We start from the raw sequence: 22080 nt of genomic DNA, 5'->3' as shown, positions 1-22080 counted from the left end.
CTAGAAGCGATGGCCCTAGAATGATTTTTCATGTGTGAATGCAAATTTCTCACTAGGGGGAGAACCTTTGGGGGAAGCAAGGATGGAAAAGGATCTGGGGGTTCTAGTAGATAACAGACTCAGCAATAGCATGCAATGCCAAGCTGCAGCAAGCAGGACCAGCAGACTATTAGCATGCATTAAAAAGGGGATTTACTCCAGAGATAAAACTATAATTCTACCACTTTACACAACTCTGGTTCAGCCACATCTTGAGTATGCCGTCCAGTTCTGGTCACCAGTCCTCAGGAAGAATGTGCTGGAACTGGAGAGAGCCCAGAGAAGGGTAGCTAATCTAATAAGGGGGTTGGAGGAAGTCCGTTAAGAGGAACGACTGCAAACATTTCAACCTATTCTCCCTGGAGAAGAGATGCTTAAGGCCCCTTTAAAACCAGCGGGGTGAAAAACGGACAGGCGGACCCGATCGGGCCACTCGTTACGCTGACACCAACTGGACATCTGTTCCGAAAGAATCCACTGAAAACAGGCGTATGGCGATACGTTTGCCTTTTGTCAAGTGGTTCGGATCGGATGACATTTAGATGGAAAGGAACATGCAGTCTGTTTCAATCCGACCGCCCCATAGAGGAGAGCAGGCTCTCTTTGTCTGCTCTGCATAGCGGAGCGGACACAGACCTGTCACCCACCTGCTCAGCAGGGATCGGCGGAGAGATCCCCCGCTGAGCAGGCAGATTCTGCTTGGACGGATCCGCCCCTAAGAGGAGATATGATCCCAATATACGAATATCGAAGTGGTGACTAGCTTTGGGAGAAAGCTAATCCAAACTCTCTTGAAAAGACACGTTGCCACACAGTGAAGTTTGACAAGAAGTGGTTTACCCTAAAACTGCATAAGGGATTCTTTACTGTTGGAGCGGTAAAGGATGTGAAACTTCCTAGTTGGTGATGTCAGCAGGGAGTGTGGATTCATTACAAAAACCTTTTTAAGATCTGTTTTATAGTGAATGCAATATACAGGGATATGATGAGCTGCAGTGACATAATCACACACAGGTTGGACGGGTGTCTTTATTCAACCTTACCAGCAAGTAACTATGTAAATTGTGACGTGTGTGGTAATAATTGCCATATATAGTGCAATTGTTTATGTACATGTGTATTCGTGATCGACCGATAGCGGTTTTTCGTTGCCGATACTGATATTTTGGCCAAAGCATATCGGTATCGGCCGAAATGCCCTGATATTTTCGTACATTTAGAAAAAATGTTTTCTTTTTTTTTTTTTTTTCTTGACAGGTACTCTTGTGGAGGGATCTGGGGGTCTAAAAGACCCCAGACCCCTCCTCTGCACTTAAAAGCATTCAAAACGCCAGGTTTGGCTGTTTTGAATACTGTAATTTTTATTCAATTTGGGGCCGAGTACCTGGAAGTGATGTCATGACATCACTTCCGGGTTTTTGCTTGGAGACCCAATGAGAGCCGAATGCGGCTTTGATCGGGTCTTCGGCAGCCGTGCAGGCTGGTTTCCCGGGTCTCCCAGTGGGACGGGAGACCAGGGCGAGCCGTAGAAGGCGGCAGGAGGGGGCGTCCCCTCCCACTCCTTGTAATGACAGTCGAGTGGCTTCTCAGCCGCATAGGTTCTCATTACACGACAGCCGACCCTCGGCTATGGACGCCGGTACCGGGGTGATGCCTCTAGCTGCAGTCATTACTCTGGTACAAGCACTTTCCTTAAATAACGGCAATATCGGTAACCTCCGGGGCCAATTCCAATATATCGGGGAAAGTGCAGATCAGCCCTCGATATATCGGCTTTGCCGCTATTCGGTTAATCCCTAATGTGTATGGGTCTTTAACCCCTTGGCACCAGTCATGTAACTGCTGTGACAGCCAATCACGGCGGTCACATGATCACAAACCTCGCCCTGCCGCCTGGCTTCTACAACCTCTTAAAGTGCTGGGAGGCATGTGGCTGCCATGATTGGCGGTCACATGATCGGAAAGATTTCCGTTAGCCGCCAGTAACTGTGTGGGGCACTTGCTCTCTGCACAGCTGTGTTTGCGATGTATGCAAATATGTGGCCGCTCGGTGCCAAGACCCAAGCCGTCGAGAGGCAGCATATTTTGCGTGCCGTCAGCCCCAAGTTACACGTATATTTTGATTTTGTGCCGTTTCTATTTTTTCCTCAGCTACCTGTGTTACTATCACTAGGGGGCTGATAATTGCTCTATGTTAGCCTTTTTCAGCCAGGGTGCCATGGCACCCTGGTGTGCCTCCTGGGTTCTTCAGGGGTGCCTTGGCAAAATGCCAAAAAAATTGCAACAGGTTTTTACATTGCAGCATTAGAGCCGGTTCACACAATCCAACTCAGTCGCCCCGACTTTGGTTGACTTTGAAGTCGCCCGTGCTGCGCGACTTCATCGCGGTTTTGCAAACGACTTCTCATAGAAGTCAATGCAATTCGCTCCGACTTCACCAAAAAATAGCACAGGAACCTTTTTCTAAGTCGGAGCGACTTGAGTCGCTCTGATTAGAATGGTTCCATTGCACAGCATGGAGCGCTACTTGTCAGGAGACCAAGCAACTGAAGCAGGTTGAGAAACACTGCCCTATGTGATAGCATGTTTAGGGTTTCCTTTTTTTCCCAGTCCTGGGCTTCCAGAAAAAGTATAGCCTCTTGGTTGGTTGCTTCAGCAAGATAGCCCACAGTAAAAATTCACGGCTTGCTATTGCACCTGTGAGTTTGTTCACATGCTGCTACTTGCCACCAACATACTTTAGTAGTTACGTGGTGGCAGTGCAAGGGTTAAACCAGAAGAATCCATCTTGTTCTTTATAACCCACATTTTCCTAAGACGGGATAGACGCCAAATGCGATTTTCTTTTTTTTCCCCCCGAATTACCACATATTTTAGTCAGTCAAGGACAATGCTGACCCGTGGACTGGCACTTTTCCAGCAAAGTATTATTACTCCTATGCACATGGATAGGAAGAAATACATATCTGATTTTATTGGAGGGTTTTCAATCAGTGTTAGTTTCCTTTTGCTTGCTTTTTACAGAGGACTTTACTTTTTTTGCCTAGTTTTTAACCTGACTTTTTGTTTTTGACATCTGGTAACGCTGCCTGTCAGGCAAAGCTGCACCGTGTTTGTTCTTGTAGTAACATGCAGCAATCGCCTACAATGAAGGCAGATGCTGCCGTTCTGCACATAGCAGGCAATGGATGAGGATTGTGCCGAGTAGGGTTCGGATCTTTGGTCACATTGGAACGTCACGGGTGCACAATGACACAGCATGTTGTGACCTCGGTCACCAGGTCTCTTCCTGTATCTGCCCCGTTTCTCACTTTACATAGGATGACTCATTGTATTAGCATCGCTTTCATTACTTGGAGCGTTTGCAAGGTCAAAGAGTGCTAGTGCAGACTTCAGGTGACGTAATAAGGCCCTGGGATTCTCCTGCTGTTTGCTCATTGACAACTGCAGCCTATTATTCTTGCTAATCTAAAACAGAACTCTAGAATGGGAGTGGTCATGAGCCACCGATTTATGGCGAACTATACAAAAAGCTTTCGAACGTTAAATGGCTACCCCAAGCACGTGAAAAAAAGACAGTTAAAGCGTGACTCCACTAAAACATTCCCCTCTGGGTGATCTCTGTACATTGCAAGAATTTTAACAAACTTTGTTGCAGATTCCTTCCTTTTGTTATTCTGAAGAAATCATTGTTTGTTCCTCTGTGCTGAGTGGGGTCTAATGGGAGTGTTTTCATAATTATCTATCAGCTGTGGCAGTTGCAGAGCTCTAATGAGGAAATCTGCTGGGCCTGCATCCCTTTAGACGTGTTCCTTTTGGGAGTATCTCACCAAAAAGGACATTTTTGTTGCAGGGGATGCCAGAAATCTGACTTCTATCTTATGCTGGCCATATACACTAGCCAAAATATCGGGCAAACTCATTTTCGAAAAACGATAAATCGTTCAATGGACATAAATTAATTCAGTTTGTCACATATACCTAGTGCAAACAGGTCGGCCGAGAAACACATTAACCTTTCAATTTATTGTTTGTTTATCGATCGGCCGGCAGATTTTCAAAACTGTTCCTTCGATTTTTCGGCACTGAAAAGTTGAAAACCATTTTCTATTTGTGCCCATTAACTGGACGAAAAATGGACGATTGGACCAAATTACAGATTTTAGAATGATTTTCCGGCAGGTGTATGGCCAGCATTAGTGCAGACTTCTGGACGCGTTGACTTGAAGTCGTACAGATATGAACCGTACTCATTAAAAATCATGGAGTATGACTTATGTAACTTTGCAGTCCCAAGTCGCAGGACAAGTCGCACAAGTGCTAAAGGGGCCTTACAGTAATCACAGGACTAGCTCAATGTGGGCTCCATTAGATTCATTGGAAGACAGGTGAGACATCAGGGGTCTCATTAAAAAGAATCCGTCACAATGAATTTGTCACATAGGGACTTTTTGTACTCGACATGATCTAAAGTTTGTTTAAAAAAAAAAAAAAAAAGTTTTGAAAAATAGTTACACCTAAGCTAAGGTGACCAGATTTTTTTAAATGAAATCTGGGGATATTCTTTTTTTATAGGCAAATGGTAAACTATTTTATAAGCATACTTTCCTCAAATTATAAAATTGTATATGCAGTGTATGTGTTTATGGAATGGTTGTATGATATATATGTTATTTCTCACATTTTGTCTATGACATAAAAAAAAGATACTACTTAGAATTATTTGAGATATGACTACCAAATGTTATGAAGATAAGATAGAGAAAAAACGGTGCAGAGTTCAGGAGTGCGTTACAAAATGAATGCAGGGCTAAGCAGCGCTACATGAAACATGCAGGGCTAAGTAGTTCTCAGGAGTGTGCTACATAAAGAATGCAGGGCTCTGGAGTGCGCTGCATAAAGAATGCAGGGCTCTGGAGTGCGCTGCATAAAGAATGCAGGGCTCTGGAGTGCGCTGCATAAAGAATGCAGGGCTCTGGAGTGCGCTGCATAAAGAATGCAGGGCTCTGGAGTGCGCTGCATAAAGAATGCAGGGCTCTGGAGTGCGCTGCATAAAGAATGCAGGGCTCTGGAGTGCGCTGCATAAAGAATGCAGGGCTCAGCAGTGCGTTACATAAAGAATTCAGGGCTCACCAGTGCCCACCCAGCGCAGCCTGACCAATGCCCACCCAGCGCAGTGCCCATCCAGGGCAGCCGGACCAGCGCCCACCCAGCGCAGTGCCCATCCAGGGCAGCCTGACCAGCGCCCACCCAGCGTAGTGCCCATCCAGGGCAGCCTGACCAGCGCCCACCCAGCGCAGTGCCCATCCAGGGCGGCCTGACCAGTGCCCATCCAGGGCAGCCTGACCATCGCCCACCCAGCGCAGTGCCCATCCAGGGCAGCCTGACCAGTGCAGGGGATCAGAGAAGAGTGGAAGAGAGCCGGCCAGAACATTACACAGGCCGACGTCGCCCGCGGTGTCAGGTTTAATTTGAATCACTGGGCACCCGCCATCACACATGTCCCACCTCCTGGATCGGCTCCTACCTATGATAGAGACAGCACATGTTCCGGCATTGGACAATGCTGCTATCTATCAAAGGAGCCAGGGCAGCTGACCATCTTTCTCTCTCAGCGGGTGCCCGGGGGGGTGGGCGCGCGCCCCAAGGAGCGCTCCCGCGTACCGACTTACCCATACATCGGTCGCGCAGCTGAGCCAGCAACATATCTGCAGTAGGCGGTCGGCAAATGGTTAAAGTAGCAACAGGCCAGCTGTCATCTGATCATTTTGGAATTCTACACGGACGAGTGTCGTTTCTCTGGCCACGCGCATTAGATTTATTTTTCCAATTGTAATTTTCGGTTTGAATCCGTAACATTGCGCCGGTAGAAATCCCAGGTCCTATCTACCAGTACCTCACTTTGTAAATGTTGTAAGAATTCTTCTGCTTCCGGTGTGTAGCAAGCGGTAAATCTTCATGGAGAAGTAGGCCAGGCCCCAGAAGAGGTAATCATTGTGCAAGAATAATGAAGTCTTTCTTTCTTCCCCAGGAAATATTCCTGACTTTCCCAGTGGAAGGTGCCTAATTGTTTTAATCAGTCAGAATTCATTACCATACCACATACAAAGCTGCCTGAACTCTAGCCTGAGTCTGAATAAAGCATTTATGCTGCAACTCTGGTTCTGGTCTGTGAGTGGGACTTGGGTGGTCCCCAGTTTTATCTCACTGTAGACTGTTGTGTGGTCAGTGGATGGTGGGCAGGTGCAGGTTCTTCTGTGGCGTCTTCCGTGGCTTGCCAAGGCTAAATATAGCATAAACTGGGGCCTGCCCAAACATGGACCAGTCACATTCCTTGTTAATTTGTTAGATAGAATTTAATATTAAAGCAGAACTCCAACCAGAAAAAAAAATAGGCCATTAAAAGATAAATAACAAAACCAGCTGTGCTGCAATGTTCATTTTTAGTCAAGCAAGAGTCCTTGTATGTTTTCACATCCAGGCAAATAACTCATCAAGCTGACTTTAGTGCGCTTTTAACCACTTCTGGACTGGAAGGATTTGCCCCCTAAATGACCAGGCCATATTTTGCTATTCGGCACTGCGTTACTTCAATGGACAATTGCGCAGGTTCCTGCACTACTTTTGGGCGAAGTCGGAGCGACTTGCATTGACTTCTATTATGAGAAGTCGTTTGCAAGCCGCAATGAATTCGTGCTGCACGGGCGACTTCAAAGTTAGGGCGACTTTGAGTCGCCATGGTGTGAACCGACCCTAAGAGTCGGTTCACACTATGGCGACACGACTCTGCACTACTTCGGGAGGCGACTTGTCAGTCTCGTGCACCGCGACTTCGGCGCGACTTGCACGGACTTCATAAAATTAATGTTTATGCAAGTCGCTCCGAGGTCTCCCCGAAGTAGTACAGGACCCTTTTTCTAAGTCTGAGCGACTTGTGTCGCTCCTATTAGAACGGGTCCTGTAGCAGTCAATGGACTGCGAGGGACCTCGACTTGTCAGGCTGACAAGTCGCCTGACAAGTCGCTCTAGTGTGAATCGAGTCTTAAAGCGGAGTTCCACCCAGTGAACTTTTTATTTAATAAAAAAAACCCCGGGACAGTCAGGGCTAGTGCATTCCACAATGGCTAGCCTCTGATCTGTCCCGGGTTGCACTTACCTTTTAGAAGAAATACTTACCTTGAAAAAGTATTGTCCAGCGCTGCCATCTTAGGTGTGGGCAGCTTGAAGCCAGCGCGATCCTCTTCTGTGTCCTCTTCCGTCTTCTTCGGTCCCACGATGCACTGCACCGGCCCCGCCGTCACTTCCGGTGCCGCAGCGTCATCCCTGCACAGCTTCTGGGCATGCCCAGAAGCTGTTTAGCAAGGTATGACGGCGCCTGCATCGGAACTGACGTAGGGGCCGGTGCAGGCGCATTGATTCCTGGGAGCGATGACGTTCAGCTCCCAGGAATCGTTGCATGCCATGAAGTGACGACGGCCGTGGCCGCCGAGGGGAGGAAGAGGAAGTAAGGTAAGTACAGGTCCCTCTCAAAAAATTAGCATATTGTGATAAAGTTCATTATTTTCTGTAATGTACTGATAAACATTAGACTTTCATATATTTTAGATTCATTACACACAACTAAAGTAGTGCAAGCCTTTTATTGTTTTAATATTGATTATTTTGGCATACAGCTCATGAAAAACCAAAATTCCTATCTCAAAAAATTTTCATATTTCATCCGACCAATAAAAAAAAAGTGTTTTTAATACAAAAAAAGTCAACCTTCACATAATTATGTTCAGTTATGCACTCAATACTTGGTCAGGAATCGTTTTGCAGAAATGACTGCTTCAATGCGGCGTGGCATGGAGGCAATCAGCCTGTGGCACTGCTGAGGTGTTATGGAGGCCCAGGATGCTTCGATAGCGGCCTTGAGCTCATCCAGAGTGTTGGGTTTTGCGTCTCTCAACTTTCTCTTCACAACATCCCACAGATTCTCTATGGGGTTCAGGTCAGGAGAGTTGGCAGGCCAATTGAGCACAGTAATACCATGGTCAGTAAACCATTTACCAGTGGTTTTGGCACTGTGAGCAGGTGCCAGGTCGTGCTGAAAAATTAAATCTTCATCTCCATAAAGCTTTTCAGCAGATGGAAGCATGAAGTGCTCCAAAATCTCCTGATAGCTAGCTGCATTGACCCTGCCCTTGATAAAACACAGTGGACCAACACCAGCAGCTGACATGGCACCCCAAACCATCACTGACTGTGGGTACTTGACACTGGACTTCAGGCATTTTGCCATTTTCCTCTCCCCAGTCTTCCTCCAGACTCTGGCACCTTGATTTCCGAATGACATGCAAAATTTGCTTTCATCCGAAAAAAGTACTTTGGACCACTGAGCAACAGTCCAGTGCTGCTTCTCTGTAGCCTAGGTCAGGCGCTTCTGCTGCTGTTTCTGGTTCAAAAGTGGCTTGACCTGGGGAATGCGGCACCTGTAGCCCATTTCCTGCACACGCCTGTACACGGTGGCTCTAGATGTTTCTACTCCAGACTCAGTCCACTGCTTCCGCAGGTCCCCCAAGGTCTGGAATCGGTCCTTCTCCACAATCTTCCTCAGGGTCCGGTCACCTCTTCTTGTTGTGCAGCGTTTTCTGCCACACTTTTTCCTTCCCACAGACTTCCCACTGAGGTGCCTTGATACAGCACTCTGGGAACAGCCTATTCGTTCAGAAATTTCTTTCTGTGTCTTACCCTCTTGCTTGAGGGTGTCAATGATGGCCTTCTGGACAGCAGTCAGGTCAGCAGTCTTACCCATGATTGCGGTTTTGAGTAATGAACCAGGCTGGGAGTTTTTAAAAGCCTCAGGAATCTTTTGCAGGTGTTTAGAGTTAATTAGTTGATTCAGATGATTAGGTTAATAGTTCGTTTAGAGAACCTTTTCATGATATGCTAATTTTTTGAGATAGGAATTTTGGTTTTTCATGAGCTGTATGCCAAAATCAGCAATATTAAAACAATAAAAGGCTTGCACTACTTCAGTTGTGTGTAATGAATCTAAAATATATGAAAGTCTAATGTTTATCAGTACATTACAGAAAATAATGAACTTTATCACAATATGCTAATTTTTTGAGAATGACCTGTATTTTCTTCTAAACGAGGTAAGTAAAAAAAAAAAAAAAAATTGCGATTACCCATTTGTTATTCAGGTGACCCGGAGCGAGAAGATGGAGGTAAGTATAATTTTAGGGTGGAACTCAACTTTTAAGTAATTATTTGTAAATAATGACCTTGTAAAACAATCCCCAAAGGCAAAACATTTTTGTATAGATATAAATAAAGGAAAAGGGGTTTGTTTTTTTTTGTTTTTTTTATTATTATAAGTGATCACATTCCTTCTTTTCTCAGCTGCATAAGAGCTGGGGGAGAGAAACAACAGAAAACTGAGCTTCCCAGTGAATGGCTGTGAAGCAAGCGGGGGTGTGTCAGGACAAATCTGATCATTGGGAGAGTACACAGAGTTCCCAGCATAGCTAGAGAACTGACCACTGCTTAGTGTGGTCAGTTTTTAATGGAAAAGCAGAGGGACTAGCAGGTTCATCAGGGATTTCACATAAAGGAAGCAATGCAAAGAGAACAGGATACTTTCGCATACAAGTACGTGGTACAGCAGCCACATATCAGGAATGTGAAATGTTGGGGTAACAAACGCTTTAAGGTGATATTAAAGTCTTTTTTTTTTTTATGTTTTTAAGAAATTACAAGCATGTCTTACTTACCTGCTCTGTGCAGTGGTTTTGCGCAGAGCAGCCGCTGTTCTGTGTGTTCTTTCAGACTCCGAGCTGTGACTCAGCACTGCCCCCTCTCTCCTCATTGGCTCACTGACTTTGACAGCAGTGGGAACCTGCTGACTTTGACAGCAGCGCCTTCTGATGTGTCTCAGCCAATCAGGAGGGAGAGTCCCGGACAGCCGAGGCTCTCGTGCAACATCGCTGGATCAAGTTGGGGCTCGGGTAAATATTAGGGAGTCTGAGGGGGGGCTGCTGCACACAGAAGGTTTTTTTTTTACCTTTGTGCATAGAATGCATTAAGATTAGAAAAAAAAAAAAACACTTCTATCTTTATAACCACTTTAAAGTGATACTAAAGGAAAAAAACAAACGTCAAACTTACCTGCTCTTTGTAAGGTTTTGCACAGAGCAGCACCGATCCTCCTCTTCTTGGATTCCCCACCGGCATTCCTGGCTCCTCCCTCCCGTCGAGTGCCCCCTTAGCATGCCACTTGCTATGGGTGCACTCGTGCATGCTTGCTCTCAAACCCTGCACTGTGTGTTAATTAAAACACGGAGTAGGTCTCAGCCCTGCCCCCTGCTCCCTCCTCACTGGCTCCTACTGCTGTCTCTGCGTCAGTGAGCCAGGACACAACGCTGGATCGAGATTGGGCTCAGGTAAGTATAAAATGGGGGGGGGGGTGTAGCTGTGCACAAATTGATTTTTGCCTTCATGCATAGAATACATGAATTTTTTAAAAAAAAAACTTTCACCCAATAAAAATAAATAAATAAAAAAAATACTATAAAAATTTGGAAATGGCAGCATGAATTAAAGAAATAAAAACTATTTTCTACATGGTCTGAATCTGCTCCGCAACGCTGTAATCTTGTCTTATACATGACAGATTTACTTTATAATTTTATCATCTCTGTTGAGTGTTAAATACAGAGCCAGCATGATCCATGACAGGTGTAACGCCAACACCTTTGTGTGTTCCATTGTTTATGTGATGTGTTCACAGGTTTGGCAGCTGCTGTTCCCCCCAGTGTCATTGATGTCTGTCCAGAGATGTTTAGAAACATTATTACTACTTTATAATCATTAATGTGATTATATACGACGTGTTTCATTTTCTATTGTTTGTGACACAGTTTTTCCATACTGTGTGGGAAGCGTGCTGCTGGCTGTAATGAGCGGAGGACCTCCAGATGGTGGTAGGATTTAAACCCCAGATTAGATATTAATCCTTGCTTTCTTACCTTTTTTCCTATAGAGAAAGTATTGCTGGTCTGGGCTTGGTTGTGGTTGCCTGATCACTAATGTAGCTAGAGTGTTTGCAGAATGTTTCTGGTATAAGGCCGCGTGTAGACCTAGGAGGGGGATCCATATGCCTGGTCCAGCTGCCCCCTCATTCAGCAGTAGGACAATAAACTGATTCTGCTCTGCCTAAAAAATATGCAATGCTTTGATTCGCAAGTCAAAGCGGTGTTCCAGCTGTGAAAAAAATTTAAAGTCAACAGCTACAAATCCTGTAGCTGCTGACTTTTAATATATAGACACTTACCTGTCCAATGAGCCCTAGATGTCCGCACCCCAGCCGTTTTTTGGATTGGCTACCGGGTTCTGGTGCCATTCACTATCGCGAATCGCGCTGTGCATTCTCATTGGCTTGGTGGCGGGGGAAGGAGAAAGGGGACAGAACTTCTGAGGGACAGGCCGCTGTTGGGGAGGTTTAGTCCTCTTTGAGGGTGTATTTGTTATTTTTGTCAGGTGAGCTCCAGTTTTTCCTGGTTGAGCTCCAGTTTTTCCTGGTTGAGCTCCAGTTTTTCCTGGTTGAGCTCCAGTTTTTCCTGGTTGAGCTCCAGTTTTTCCTGGTTGAGCTCCAGTTTTTCCTGGTTGAGCTCTTGTTTTGCCTGGTTGAGCTCTTGTTTTGCCTGGTTGAGCTCTTGTTTTGCCTGGTTGAGCTCTTGTTTTGCCTGGTTGAGCTCTTGTTTTGCCTGGTTGAGCTCTTGTTTTGCCTGGTTGAGCTCTTGTTTTGCCTGGTTGAGCTCTTGTTTTGCCTGCTTGAGCTCTTGTTTTGCCTGCTTGAGCTCCAGTTTGCCTGCTTGAGCTCCAGTTCTGCCTGGTTGGCTATGTTTATCCTTTGGCAAGTGAGCTTTTTTCTTGCTGTGGTATTCCCACCCCTCATATTGACACTGCTTTGGGTCTTCCCATCAAGAAGATATGGAGCTGGGTCGGTCAGTGAACGAAAGAGAACTGGATTTTTGTCTTACCGTAAAATCCTTTTCTCTGATGTTCATTGATGGACACAGCACCCACCCCTCTATTGAGTTGGGTTTTATGTTCTTCTGACACTGCTTGTTACAAAACTGAAGTCCTATAGCAGGAAGTGGAAGTATACCCCTGGGACTGCCCTATAGGTATTGTCAAATTTTTTACATCTAGTGTCGTCCTATAGAAAGCAGCATAAACAAATCGGTCAAGAAGACATGGAGCTGTGTCTGTCAATGAACATCAGAGAAAAGGATTTTACAGTAAGACAAAAATCCATTTTTTTTCTTTCTTTTTTACTTTTGGTTAGAGTGGAGAGCGACTAGAACACCTTCATACTTTTTTTTTTTTTTTTTTTTTTTTTAGACTTTGTTTAGGCTTTCTGTTGGGGAGCAGCAAAAATGCGTGGTTGAGTCGTGTAACGAAGGGGTTTCTTTCTCTCATGTTACCTCTTATTTCTGTTTATCGAATTGTTTTCTGTTTCATACCTAAAATCTTCAATAAATACTTTGAAAGTAAAAAGTATAAGATTACTCTACAAAACTAGATTATGAAATGGTATCTGAATCATTCTTCCAAGGTTTGCTACCATGTAGCATGCTTGTTATCACAGAATGACTTTAGGACTTTGGGAGACGATCGTGTCTCGGCTGTACGTTGTTCTGTTCATTGTTGGAGGTCAGACCGGTGTAATCTGAAAATAATGACATTGATTCTCATGTTCAGCGATGGTGTTCCTTCAAGAATAACTTTGAAAATGTTTAACTAAATTCGGTATCTGTCTCAGATATACCAGGGGAGTCTACTGCTGTCATTTGATCAACTCAAGTCCCGTTTTTCGCCTTACCCAACTCATATTATTGCCGGTCCCTGCAGCTCTGCCATGCCTTTCAGGCACTAAACGTTTATCAGGCAGACATAGAAACACTCCTTTGGAATTAAAATCTCAAGAAACCACTCTCAACTATTTATGGTGCACTGCAACTAACTGTGCATATAGGCCTGGAGGGACTCCGTGCCTTCTGGGTGGTGGAGTTGCCAGAGCTGGTTTCTGAGGACTGGGAGGATGTTTGGGACTACCCTTTCACTTACCTGGTCTCTTCCAGGGACCGTTTGACCCAGTTCAAAATACTACACAGATTCCATCTGACGCCAACCAGATTACACAAGATATACCCGGGTACCCCCGGGGACATGCTGGCGATGTCAGTCAGTTGCACCCACATACCTACACATGAAATAGCACCTCTCCTCCCTTCAAGCTTATTGGTTGAGTATTGTAAGTTTCATCAATATTTTAACTACTATCCCCATACCACAAAAGATTGAGGTCTGCATTTTGGAGCTTTTAAATGCGTTGGCTTACTCTAAATCGGTCCACGCTCGGTTACGTCTTCTCTTTTTTTATGCGAGAAAATAAATTGTGCTTAAATGGAGAACAGACATTGCTCTCACTCTTAATATGTGGAAGTCGCTGGTTAATTCTGTAATCCCTATATATAAAGAAATGCATCTAAATAGAGGATGTCCTCAAAAATTCAACAAAGTCTGGAATATTTGGTTGGAGACATATAGCACCACTGTTGAACAAGAGGATCCTGTAAATGTTCCACCCTAGAGTATCCTGTCCTTTCTCCTATAACAGAGGACTAGTCACAGACCACATTTCTCTAACTCATATGGTATTCATAAAATGTCATATATACACCTTGTGGAGCACACAATTAACCTCCTTAAAGCGGTTGTATCCTCAAACAAACGCGGCAGGACAAGGCAAAATGTGCTAGTGTGCATCGCATAATAGCTCATTATGAAATACTTGCCTTAGAATGAAGCCCCGACATGGTCGCCTGGACACAGCTGAGGCAGCTGACCTCTTTCCTCTGTGTCTCTTCCGGGTTCGGTGGCTCCAGTGCTGTGAGAGGCCTTAGCCGCGATGACGTCACTCCGCCGGACCTTCAGAGCGCATGCACGGCTGGTGTCAGCGGCTGCATGCAGGGCAAATATCTCCTAAACCGTGCAGGTTCAGGAAATATTAATTTTACCTACAGGTAAGCCTTATTATAGGCTTTATTATAGGCTTACCTGTAGGTAAAAGTTAAAAAGCGGAGTATACTACCACTTTAATGCAGCAAGTTTTGTTTGGGGTTTCTAAGTCAATTTGTTGTTTTTTCCTTTTTTTTTTTTTTTTTCTTCTTTCTTTGAGCCAGGGTATGCCCAGGGGCTCTGTTTCTGTATTCCTTTCCTTATGAAAAGAATAAAAAGAATTTACAAAAAAAAAAAGAAAATATGTAACTAACATCCTTTTAGTTTTCTTGTGTATTAGTACTAAGTAGTTTTAAAAGAGACCGAAATCAAGGAGGGCTGTGATGATCTCAAAAGAGGAGCCTAGGGGGCTATTGCAGAAGTGAGGACCAAGTTGTATGTGAGCAGGCCAGGGCAATGATCTGAGGAATGGAATCGAGATAAGTGCAGGGACACTGATTGATACTAGTGAAAATTATCGGGCAAAAATAGTTATTGGCATTTTGCAGATAGAAAAAAAGGTACCGAAAATAACTTCAAAGATATTTATATTCATGATATTGAGAAAAAAAAATCAAATCTAATGCAATTATATATAAAAAAAATATGTATTTTTAAAAACTGTCCATTTCAGTTTCAATTTTTGGCCAAGTGCAACCTGAATTTCCGGTTTCGGTCCAGAATTTTCATTTCGATGCACTGCTAATGATACCTTGCGGAAGGAGCACTGGGAAGGACAGAAAATTCACAAAACCAAACTGTAGAGTCGTCACAGAAATAAGACATGCTAAGTTACTTTAAAGTAGAGCTGCACGATTCTGGATAAAATGAGAATCACAATTTTTTTTACTTAGAATAAAGATTACGATTCCCTCGCGGTTCTCGGCGTAACATTATCTTTTACATTATACAAAAAAATGGGGCTAACTTTACTGTTTATTTATTTTTTTAAAATTTATTAAAGTGTATTTTTTCCCAAAAAACTGCATTTGAAATACTTTGGTGCAAATACAGCAGCGGAGGCCCGTCCATTGGGGGCGCAGGGGCGCCGCCCCATCCATGCATCTGGCCCCCAATCTACATGCAGGGCGCCGGCTGCATGGATCCAATGGGGGTTTTTTTTTTTTTTTTGAAGCACCTGATTAGAGTCAGAGGCTTGAATAGGCTTCAAAAAATGGGGGGCACGGGGCCCAGAGCACTGCGCCCTGAGCCCTCCCAGTTGTGTGACAATAGCGAATGAATATTCGCTATTGCCACACTGATTCTCCTCCCAGCCAATCGGGAAGCGGGTCCCGAGACTTGTTTCCTGATTGGCCGAAAACGAGAAGGCATGCTATTGGCCAAGAAGGGGGGAGGAGACGGCCACCGAGAAGGGACATGAAGGAGCCTGAGGGGGAAGTCACCGCCGCCTGTCATTCTGGAGGAACAAGGTAAGTAAACTGGCGGGGGGGGGGGGAGAGATGTGGTGGTGCAGGCTGGAGTGATATGGGGGGGCAGGTCTGTCTGCTGCGCCCCCCTCGACTGATGGAGCATCAACCGCCACTGAAATACAGTGTGACATAAAAGATTGCAATGATCGCCATTTTATTCTCTAGGGTCTCTGCTAATCTATATATAAATAAATTGTTTGGGGGGGGGTTCGAAGTCATTTTCTAGCAAAAAATACTGATTTTATCTTGTAAGCAACAATTCTCAAAAAAGGTGGCGTCTTTGAGAGGTTTAACTGCCCTCACTTACAGACAGAAGTTCATTACTTTGATCTAAAAGAAGAAAATGATACAATGTAAAGCATTGTGTTTTATAGTTATCTAGCAGCCTTAACAATGTTGATAATTATTTTGGGGCTCTTTTTTTTTTTTTTTTGACAGCTGTGAGTGAGCAGAAAACAGCTCTGTAAGAGCCCATTCAGACTAGCACGACACGACTTTGGGGGGCGACCTGTGAAGTCGCGTGCACCGCAACTTCGGCGCGACTTGCAGAGACTTCACATAATGGAAGTCTATGCAAGTCGCTCCGAGGTCGCCCCAAAGTAGTACAGGACCCTTTTTCTAAGTCCGAGCGACTTGTGTCGCTCCTATTAGAACGGGTCCTGTGCTAATCAATGGACCGCGACTGAGCGCGACTTGTCAGGCTGACAAGTCGCGCTAATGTGAATGGGCTCTAAGAATCGAGAACAAGCTGTTTTAAGATCATGATTTTTTTAACGATTAATCGCGCAGCTCTACTTCAAAGTCTTTGCTAATTCTTTGCTTTGCTTGTGTATGTTTGATGGCTTATAAATCTATATATAGTGATTATTCATTCCTCTAATGGTTGTTTGTCTCCCCTTGCAGAATATGATAGACACCTAGCATCTAACAAGACTATGGCTGCGGCTTACCTGGATCCCAACCTGAATCATGCACCCAGCTCAAACGCCAAGTCCCGCCTGAGCACCGGCATGGAACGCTCACCGGGTGCCATCGAGCGAGTGCTGAAAGTCTTCCATTACTTTGAAACTAATAGTGAGCCAGCGACATGGGCCAGCAATATCCGGCACGGAGATGCCACAGACGTCAGGGTGAGTGTGCCCTTTTCTGAATCAACAGAACTCTAGTCTAAACCCAAATCTTCCTATACTACAGTTTCATCTCCAAGGAAAATCTAGTAACAATGGGAAGAATTCACTAAGCGATATTTTACCACATCGGAGTATGCAGTAAAACCAGGCACAATGTTCCAAAAAAAAAAAAAACTCTCTCATGCATTAGATTTCCAAAGTATGCCCTAAATACCGCATGATACCGTGTGGTAAGTTATCGCAAGCATCTGATATGAAGCTTTTCCAAAAAAAGTGTCAGCCAGCAATTTAGTCATGGCTGGTAGGGCATGTTTCCTCTGTTGAGGGTTCAAGTTTCCCTCTGAGTTCGATATAAAGCTCCATTATAAGTGGCTTGGATAAACTGAACTTCTGCAGGGTATCAGCATCTGTGAATTGATACAGCTTTGTGTGCTCCTTAAAGCTTCTTTCCTTTAACCACTTAAGCCCCGGAAGATTTTACCCCCTTCCTGACCAGGGTTTTTTTTGCAATTTTTTATTGTGTGATTTTAACGGACAATTGCGCTGTCGTGCGATGCTGTACCTAAACTAATTTGACGTCCTTTCTTTTTCCCACAAACAGAGCTTTCTTTTGGTGGTATTTGATCACCTGTGCGATTTTTACTTTTTGCGCTGTAAAAAAAAAAAAGCGTAAATTTTGCAAAAATAACAATATTTTTCACATTTTTTTTATATGAAATTCCCCAAAAAAATGTAAAAATCTAAATTTTTTAACATTTTCGGCCAATTTGTTTTCTGCTACATATGTTTGGTAAAAAAAAATCTCAAAAATCGTATCTTGATTGGTTTGCGTAAAAGTTATTGCGTTTACTAACAAAGGGAAAGTTTTTTTGTCATTTTTGGTGTTTTTTTTTAACAAGTAATGGCGGCGATCTGCAATTTTTTTTGCGGGACTGCGACATTGCGGCGGACAGATCGGACCCTTGACTGACATTTTTGACACTTTTGGGGGTACCAGTGACATTACTACAGTAATCGGTGCTATAAATATGCACTGTTACTGTAAAAATGACACTGGCAGGAAGGGGTTAACTGTATTGGAGAGGGAGGGGCTAAGTGTGTCCTAGGGGCGTGCTTCTAACTGTGACTGGCTGTGGCTACTACTGTAAAAACAGTGATCAATGGTCCTACATAGTGGAACCGTCTGATCTCCATTTTTACACAGGGGAGAATGACAGGCGGCTTGTTTACATTAGCCGCCTGCCTTTCTCCCTCTCTACCGACGATTGCAGTGTGACCGGCGGACATCGGGTCCGCCGGTCACATGCACGGACTCCTTAGTGAACGAGCCGAGGCGGGTGTGCGCCTCAGCGGGCGCGCGCTCGCCCGCTATTGGCTCACAAGCCGGTGACAGGCTAGTGACGTATATATACATCACTTTGCCTGGCTGGGGCTGACCGCCGCAGTATATGTACTTGCGGCGGTCGGCAAGCGGTTAAAAGGACCACTTGAGATCTCCTTCTCCTCCTCCTCTTCTGCATTGCTTCATATTCCTGAAGACTGGATTCTAAGGGCTCCATCCTCTTTGCTATGCCGTCTGCCAGCCTCCAGAGACAACTCCAGAGTTAAATCTAGCTGACATCTGCTCTAGCTTGCACTTTCCTGCCTATTTTTTAAACCAAAATTGGGGGGGTCTGACCATTGTCATAGTTATTGCAAGCTTGGACCAGTACTGCATGCATTTATTTCCTTCTGTGAATTGACTTTAATGCCTTTTTATGCGGTATTTAACAAGCATTTTTGGTGTTTGTGCTAAAATACCGCATAAGAGCAATAGTGAATTTACATTTTCATTATCGCATGCGTTAAATGGTCATGTGGACATCATAATGCATGCGATTACCTTTAGTGAACTGTGCCCATTATTTGTAAAGATTTATGAGGTTTTGAAGTGTAGCACTGCCCCCTTGGGGACTGCTGAATTCTTCACCTTTGGGCCCCCCTGGGTTACCATTAGCAACTGCAGCATGCACAATTTAACACTTTACTCCTTGGCTCAGTCAATGAACAGTCTAGGACAGTGGTGCTCCCTCAACTCCAGTCCTCAGGGCCCACTAACAGGCCAGGTTTGCAAGATAACTAAATTACATCACAGGTGATCTCATTTGCTGCTCAGTGATTGCAGTATTCTAGTCTGCATTTCCCCAAGGTAATACTTAAAATCTGGCCTGTTAGTGGGCCCCCGAGGACCGGAGTTGAGGACCACTGGTCTAGGGCAGTGGTCCTCAACCCTGGCCTACAGGGCCCACTAACAGGCCAGATTTGCAAGATAACTGAATTACATCCCAGGTAATATCATTTGCTGCTCAGTAATTGCAGTACTCTAGTCTGCATCTCCCCAAGGTAATACTTAAAATCTGGCCTGTTAGTGGGCCCTGAGGACCGGAGTTGAGGACCACTGGTCTAGGAGATGTAGTTATTTTTTTTGTTTTATTTAGGGACGAGAGAAGGGAAGAGTGGGATACTCCAGATCAAACTATTCACAATGATTGAGGACTTCTTACTTGCAATGCAGCCAGGCTGCTGATTCACCCTGCCACTAGGTGGATTTTTAGATTAAGTCTCTGTGCAGATAACTTGATAGGATAGATTATCTTCAGGATATCATCCTAGTATCCCCTTTCACTCCACAGATTGACACCTGTGCTCTGATTATCCTACACCGGGGTGGCCCCCCCTCAGGCCAGGCCCCTAGACACAATCCCCTGCACTCACGATACTGTTTTTAGAGAGTCTCCAGTGTCTCTACCCCTCCAGCCAGTTCTCCTGGACCTCCTGGCTCAGTTTCTTTCCTCTGGTTCTCAGGCTGACCGAGGAGGAGGCAGCCGCCACCCTCCCTCTGGAACTCTACTCACCAGCCAAAGACCCTGCAGCACATGTGCTCCTGGCTTTTATACAGTATCCCATAATGCACCAAGACAACCAATCTCTGCCTACCACCAGGACTGTATCAAAGCCTGTGTACCTATTGGTCAGGTTTCCTCCCACTGTCCAACATGCCTCCCTATTGGACCAGTGTGAAACACTATCTAAACCCAATGAATCGCACACTGAGCAAACCTCACTAACCAGATCCTGCTCTCTGATAGGTAGAAAGCAATATAGATTTGCCTGCTGCTCCTCTGATAGGCAGACAGAGTTAAGCTGGATACACACTATACAACTTTTGTTGTTAGATTTCCTTTAGATTTACCTTCAACTATGTAGTGCAAGGGCCTGCCTGATTGCATACAAATTAAAAGTGTTTAGATTTGACCTCATATGGTTTTGTTGAATCTATAGGAAAAAGTCTAAAGACAATTGTATAGTGTGTATGGCCCATTAATAACTATACTCTCTCACTAGCACCTACCTAGGAGGGTGCTACAGAAGCAATTTACTTAAAGTATATTTCCACTTTTGCAGCCAGGCTGGGATAGTGCCTACTTTGTGTTTGTTGCATGTCCCTATTCACATAGCATAGCTTTACATTTTTAAACAATTGCTTGCTTATCATTTTTAGATGCTCTGTTCTGAACCATTCAGCAAGGGAAAATGCTACATAGCTCTCTTTGTTTATCAGAGTACTGGGCAGCTTGAACATAACTAAATCTGCCTGCTCTGTAGGCAGATCTGTATTTTCAGTTGTAACTAGTTTTGAAAACCGTCTGTCCTAAAAAAGGGTTAAAGGTTTAGGAGCTGTGTTTCTTGCATTGTATGTTAACCACTTTAACCTCCTCCCGCCCGCGCTATAGCCGAAAGACGGCTACAGCGCGGGCTCTAATTTCCGGGAGGCCGTCTTTAAACGGCCTCCCAGTAACAGGTTCCCCGCGCACTCCCGCGAGCGCGCATCAGGGAAAATCTGTGTCGGCCGTGTCCCTTGGACACAGCCAATCTCAGATCGTGGTGAATGGCCAATCACAGCGGCCATTTACCACGTGATCGGGACGTCCAATGAGAGATGATCTCAGATGTAAACATATGAGATCATCTCTCATTGCCAGCTCTCCTTCCTCACACAGAGACTGCAGTGTGAGGAAGAGGTGAGCTGCTCAGCGACACAGAGAAATGTAATCAGGGTACTGATCACCAGTGCCCTGATTACACAAGAGGAAATTAATGCCATAACTGCCCACCATCGGTGCCCTCAGTGCCCACAATCAGTGCCCATAGTGCTGCCAGTCAGTGCCTGCTCATCTAGGCACTGATGGGCACTGACTAGCAGCATTATGGGCACTGAGTGTGGGCACTGATGGTGTTGCCCAACAGTGCTCATCAGTGCCACCCGTCGGTGTCCATCAGTGCCGCCTCTCAGTGCCCAGCAGTGCCACCTATCAGTGCTCATCAGTGCCACCTATCAGTGCTCATCAGTGCCGCCTATCAGTGCCCAGCAGTGCCACCTATCAGTGCTCATCAGTGCGGCATATTACTACCTCCTCATCAGTGCCACCTCATCAGTTCCCATAAGTGCCACCTCATCAGTGCCCATCAGTGCAGCCTATAAGTGCCGCCTCATCAGCGCACATCAGTAAAGGAGAAACATTTATTTATTTTCAAAATTTACTCACAGAAAATAAGAAACTTTTTTTTTTTTCAAAATTTTCTGTCTTTTTTCTTTTTTTTTTTTTGTAAGAAATAAAAAACCCAGAGGTGATTAAATACCAATCAAAAGAAAGCTCTATTTGGGTGAAAAAAAGATAAAAATTTCATATGGGTGCAGTGTAGCATGACCGCGCAATTGTCATTCATAGTTTGAGAGCGCTGAAAGCTGAAAATTGGCCTGGGCAGGAAGGGGGTGAAAGTGCCCGGTAGGCAAGTGGTTAAGGCAGGGCCTATTTTGGACACTTGGTGTTTACAAGCTAAAATCATTTTTTCTTTTGCTAGAAAACTACTCAGAACCCCCAAACATTATATAATTTTTTTTAGCATAGAACCTAGAAAATAAAATGGAGATCGTTGCAATATTTTTCATCACACCGTATGTATTTGCGCAGCGATCTTCCAAACGCAATTTATTTAGGAATAATTCACTTTTTGAATTAAAAAATAAGAACAGTAAAGTTTGCCCAATTTTTTTCCATAATGTGAAAGATAATGTTAGGCTTAGTAAATAGATACCCAACATGTCATGCTTCAAAATTGCGCACGCTCTTGGAATGGCGACAAACGTTGGTACTTAACCACTTAAGCCCCGGAAGATTTTACCCCCTTCCTGACCAGGCCCTATTTTGCGTTTCGGCACTGCGTGACTTTATTGGACAATTGCGCGGTCGTGCAACGCTGTACCCAAATTAATTTGACGTCCTTTTTTTCCCCACAAACAGAGCTTTCTTTTGGTGGTATTTGATCACCTGTGCGATTTTTACTTTTTGCGCTATAAACAAAAAAAGAGCGTAAATTTTGAAAAAATA

At 44.6% G+C, this 22080-nt stretch overlaps 1 protein-coding gene across 8 annotated transcripts in view; it reads left to right on the top strand.

The window, feature by feature from the left end:
- PTK2 (protein tyrosine kinase 2) overlaps positions 1 to 22080 on the top strand; it is a gene marked incomplete at its 3' end in the record, with an annotated part of 628214 nt that overhangs the window by 220148 nt on the left and 385986 nt on the right. For all 8 annotated transcript variants that reach the window (XM_082257401.1, XM_082257399.1, XM_082257400.1 and 5 more), the window contains one exon: positions 16425 to 16651. In XM_082257401.1, coding sequence (XP_082113527.1) covers positions 16457 to 16651 — 195 coding nt within the window. In that variant the 5' untranslated portion in view covers positions 16425 to 16456. The remainder of the gene's footprint in view (positions 1 to 16424; positions 16652 to 22080) is intronic.

The sequence above is a fragment of the Pelophylax lessonae genome (assembly GCF_965119305.1).
Source record: "Pelophylax lessonae genome assembly, chromosome: 5".
Lineage (NCBI taxonomy): Eukaryota > Metazoa > Chordata > Amphibia > Anura > Ranidae > Pelophylax > Pelophylax lessonae.
Note: the sequence above shows the minus strand (reverse complement) of the source record. Positions and strands in the feature narration are given on the sequence as shown.